We start from the raw sequence: 5,294 nt of genomic DNA, 5'->3' as shown, positions 1-5,294 counted from the left end.
TGAGGGAAAGTAAGTGCAAAGTAATGTCATCTATTGTCATTGAATCTAACCAACTAAAACTAATCTGAATCAGAGTAAGAATAAAAAAGATTCTGCTATTTGTGTGTGTGTGTGTGTGTGTGTGTGTTTGCGTGTGTGTGTGTGTGTGTGTGTGTGTGTGTGTGTGTGTGTGTGTGTGTGTGTGCGCATCTTTAAACATCAGAATACCCTATAGAAAAAAACCTGAGTGCACAAGGTGTGTGTGTGTGTGTGTGTGTGTGTGTGCACAAGGTGTGTGTGTGTGTGTGCGCATCTTTAAACATCAGAATACCCTATAGAAAAAAACCTGAGTGCACAAGGTATGTGTGTGTGTGTGTGTGTGTGTGTGTGTGTGTGTGCACAAGGTGTGTGCGTGTGTCTATACAGCAAGTTAAAAAAAAGATGTTCATCATGTGCCTTCTATGTGCGTGCACGGCGCCGTGTGTGCGCTCAGCCGTACGAGACGAAGTTGGCGGGGAAGATGCCGACGCGGCCGTCCTGGCTCCGCCCCTCCCACCAGTCGTACTGTGACGGCGTCTTGGTGAGCACCGTGATGAGGTCGCCCGCCGCGAAGCTCAGGTCGCCGGGCTGCTGGCCCTGGAAGGGGTGGGCCGCCCGGACCACCAGCCCGCCGCCGCCGCCGGCTCCGCCCACTGCCGCGGCCGTGGCCGCCGCTGATGACACCATACCGCCACCTGGGGGGGGGGGGGGGGGGGGGTTTGTTCATGTCATGTGAAAGCAGAGAATCGTAGCTTCAAATTGACATATTGGTTGTTCAGTTTGACCCACCAGTTTTGGAGATATGGCTTATAGAGTAATGTCTTGCAGAAAAACAGTGAGTTGAGAAAACAGGCTTGAAAGGTTCACTTCTGTGGTCTCTAACATTACACCTAGCTACCTGTTTCAGCATTCATTTCATATTTGTCTCCACCAGGCCGAAGGCATGTGGGGAGAGTATGTTTTGCACTCCGTCCGTCCGTTTGTGTGTCCGTCCGTGTGTCCGTGAACAGCTAATCTCGGCCACCGTTAACCCGGTCGATGCCATATTTTGCACACACACTCCCTGGATGCCAACGATAAACCTCTGCCCCAAACTTTCCAGAAGGGCCTGTTATAGCGCCACCAGGAGGCCGCTTTGTGCAAAACAAGTTTTTGCACAGTACACCTACAGATTTTGTCCAAACATCACGCAAATTGGTACACAGTCTCTCTAGAGCCATTCAACGAAACAGGTCTTTCAGATTTCTCAGACTCCATCCTGATTGGTTAAGATTGGCTTCCAAAGTTCACAGGAGTGCTCAGTTTCAAACAAAATGCTGCAAATCATGAACACATCGCGTGATTTCCGTGAAATTGTGCACCCACATTCCCACTAGGCCGAGGACGAAATGCCACATGAACAATTTCAACTCAGCCTCAAGGTGGCGCTATAACTGGCCGAAAAGTGTTTTTACCTCTAACTGCACGGATCTGTGGATAACCTGGTGGAGACCTGTGCCCGGAAGGGCACTTTTTCTAGTTACACGTTGATTTCAGCTCTGACACTTATGTCAGACATGCTCTAGTATGTGAAGAGTCTGCCTGTGCTATTAACTCATAAAAAAAGGAAAAAAGAAAGAGGTTTTCTCCTCTGGTGAAAAGCTGGATTTTGCGTGTTGGCAGGCTCTCAGTCAAATCTGGTCACACTTCATCACTTTTCAACTCTTGTCTGTGTCTCATAGGAGGGCTGTGGGCAGTTCAGAAACCGTCTTCCAGTGACATCATCGATGGGGAATACAAGCTAATAGAAACTGCAGGCTTCCAAGTCCTGAAAAGTCGCAATGCGAAAATGGAAGCCATCGTTCTCACGATAAAGAAAATCTAAACCATTTTTGTAAAAAAAATCGTGTTTCAAAAATAATCTGCCTAATGATGATGTCACTGGAAGACGGTTTCTAAACTGCCCACAGCCCTCCTATGAGACACAGACTGAGTAGAAATAAATCGTGCCATTTTATCATGATTATTAGTGAGGACCTATTCTATGAAGATAGGTTGAAAAGTGGTGAAGTGGTCCTTTAACCGTATGCAGAATGGGTACATTTCAAAAGAAAGTAGTTGTTCTTCCGATACCATCTTTTTCAGACAGAGTACGAATACAAGTACTTAATCTGAATACAAGTACTTAATCTGAATACAAGTACTTAATCTTTTGTACCGAGTACCGATAAGAGTACTTTTTTTTATTTTTGTTGAGTAACCACTTATTTTACCCCCTTTTCCCCCCAATTTAATTTCACTGTCATGCCTCGTACTTGTAATGATACTGTAATGTTCAATTGCCACAATAATAATAATAATAATAGCCTGAAAGAAATTTGAAAAAAATATCAAATTCCAAAATGTTCTTTATTTTGCTTATTAGCAATAAAACATTTTGTCAATTGAATGTTTTGGTACTCGGGTCGGAGTATCAGGGGCCGGTTCCGAGTACCGAGTACCGAGTACAGATTACCGAGTACCGAGTAAGAGTACTTGAGGCGGTATCGGCCCGAGTAACCGAGGCACCATGATAAAGCATTACACTGGTTTACAACAGGGTCCACCTTCTTCAATTCATCAGAACATTTAGAGACGTACAAATATACACTTCTATATAAAAAACTAAACTAAACCGGAAATCATCATAAAAAAAAGAAAAACACATACAGTAAGGGGAAAAGGGGGTGCAGGGGGGACTCAGACTTCACGGGGGCCAGTTTTGAAATGCAGCCGTCCGTATAGGGGCCCTTTGAGAGCGGTTTGGAAGGAGTCAAGGGATTCACATGTATTAATGGCTGTTGGTAGGGCGTTCAAGGGATTCACATGTCTTAATGACTGTTGGTATAGGACGGTCATTCCACATTTTGGTGGCATAGGAGCGAAATTAATTTAGTCCCTTGTTTGTGCCGAATCTGGGTTACACATGCTTTGTTGAACTTCCTCTGGTGTTGTGGGTGTGGACTTCGTTGACATTAAGGAAGTATTTTAGACAGGTACATGGGTATCTTAGTGAAGTATTTTAGACAGGTACATGGGTGTCTTGGTGGTGTAGAATCTTGTTGACCAGAGCCATTGCAAGATGCTGTACTCTGTCGTCAACTCTAAGCCTGTAAAAATGGGCAGGGGTGAGGTGGGTTCGGGCAGTGAGGCAGTGAAGTAGTAGCCTGACCAGTTTGTTTTGGGAAGTCTGGAGCCTTGTTTTAAAGGGCCATAAAAGGTTCGTTAACCCATTCTGACCGGGCACCCATTTTGGTGTCAGCATCATGTTATGCTTTAGCTATTTAAAAATAGCAGATCTACAAGCTCGTATCGCGCCACCGAGTGGCGCGATACGAGCTTGTAGGTCTGCTATTTTTTAAAAATCAAAGAGCGACTGACATTTTTAGAATCTGATCTCAGGTCAGAATGGGTTCATCAGACCAGTGTGTGTCCGGCGGAAACCTCGTATGAATCTGATCTCAGTTCAGAATGGGTTAAACTTGTTGTTAATAACAGATAGTACAGACGTATAAACTAACAGATAGTACAGATGTATAAACTGTGTTGTGTGGAGATGACTTACCGTAACCTTGAACTGCTCTGGAATTACATGCAGCTGAAATGGCCCCAGAATTGTATGCAGCTGAAACGGCCCCAGAATCATATGCAGCTGAAAACAAGATAACAAGATATTTTAGTATATATAAGTGTTAAGAAGTGTGTGATATTCATTTTTGTAAACACACAAATGTGTACAAGAAGGCCTTGTGCAAGGCAGCACACAAACACTGCCAGTGCAGTCAGACAATATGTCAACAGGTCAGCCAGTGAAAAAGTGCCTAGACGACAGAACATTGTCACAGTGCTGCACAATTAATTGAAAAAAGATTGAGAACAGTGTTGTTTGTTCATCGACTACCTTTTTTCACTGACTAAAACTAAATAAAAACGAATCTATGACGACTAAAACTATGACTAAATATACTGACAATTTCGTCAACAAATAAAAACTAGACTAAAATGTTAGGAAGGGACTAGTGGACAAGAGATCCAGTTGCATGCTGAAAATAGCAGATATAGATCTGCTATTTTCAGCATGCAAGAAAAGTGTAAAATATGTCATTACAACGACATCAAGGCCTGTCAAAACACATTTTAGTCGACTAAATCAACTGTAGATTTAGTAGACTAAAATCGTATGACATTTAGTCGACTAAAACTAAGTGAAAACTATTCAAGAGACTATGACTAAAACTAAAATAGAAATTTGCTGCCAAAAACAACACTGATTGAGATTGAGATCTAGATTCAGACCCCTATGATGAGATGAGACTTTATTATCCCCGCGGGGAAATTGATACGTTACAGCAGCATAATGTACAAATAAACAAACAGGTGTGATTTGAACAAGAATCGTGTAGCACTAGTTGGCTGTCAAATTCATTTTAGTTACTTGTGTGTTTTTGATACAAGAGACAGACTTTGAGAGAGTTTTAAGTGGAGCACTTTGATGTTTTCCGTTTAAAGCCACAGTAGTTGACTCCAGGTGCTACATTTTTAATGTAGTAAATGTTCAGCAACTACGGAAAGGAAATAGAATTTTGTGAGAACCGTGATGTCAGATTCTTGTGGAGGAAAATCGAGATTGACATTATTGAGCAAGAATGGTGCAGCACTGTAGATACAGTAGTTGACATGCTTGTCAGACACAGCAGACATAAATCATGGATAAAGGAAACAACCTTTGAGAGGGCAAAACCTTACATACTGTATACTAAATTACTTGAGCTGGGACTCGATTAAAGAAATTAATCTAATTAATCAGAGGCTTTGTAGTTAGTTAATCTAGATTAATCGCATTTTAATCGCATATCAATATTCAACCCGAGAACAGCGAGAAACCTTATTTTCAAATGTTTTTTGGTATCCCAGTGAATCAACGAATAGTGACTACAGGATACCACTCATTTTCAACATTTTACTGTCATTAATATACCTGTTGTGGAAATAATAATAAAAAGTCACCCCATTCTGTGTTGCCTAGAACTGGAGGTCTGGAAAAAAAATCAGTAACAGTAACAAGTACATCTCAGTGACATCACAAAGCTGTACTTACTTCATATTGTTACTGTTTTTTGTCAGACCTCCAGTTCTAGGCAACACAAAATGGGGTGACTTTTTATTATTTCCAGTTTTCAGTGCTATAGAAAAGCGCCCAGTGAGAAACGTTCCGCGGTGAAAAAAAAGGTGCGATTAATTTATCTGTAGTTAATCGC

The 5,294-nt window shown here is 42.1% G+C and overlaps 1 protein-coding gene across 1 annotated transcript in view; it reads right to left on the bottom strand.

Annotated features, from left to right (window-relative positions):
* Positions 1 to 450: 450 nt before the first annotated feature.
* sh3yl1 (SH3 and SYLF domain containing 1) overlaps positions 451 to 5,294 on the bottom strand; it is a 30,250-nt gene continuing 25,406 nt past the window's right edge. Inside the window, exons 9-10 of the mRNA XM_083758504.1 lie at positions 3,602 to 3,688; positions 451 to 713 (exon numbers count right to left, since the gene is read on the bottom strand). Coding sequence (XP_083614630.1) covers positions 469 to 713; positions 3,602 to 3,688 — 332 coding nt within the window. The 3' untranslated portion in view covers positions 451 to 468. The remainder of the gene's footprint in view (positions 714 to 3,601; positions 3,689 to 5,294) is intronic.

This window comes from Protomyctophum parallelum (assembly GCF_964188405.1).
Source record: "Protomyctophum parallelum genome assembly, chromosome: 23".
In the NCBI taxonomy this organism is placed as follows: Eukaryota; Metazoa; Chordata; class Actinopteri; order Myctophiformes; family Myctophidae; genus Protomyctophum; species Protomyctophum parallelum.
The sequence above is the reverse complement of the archived record's forward strand: the minus strand, read 5'-3'. Positions and strand labels throughout refer to the sequence as shown.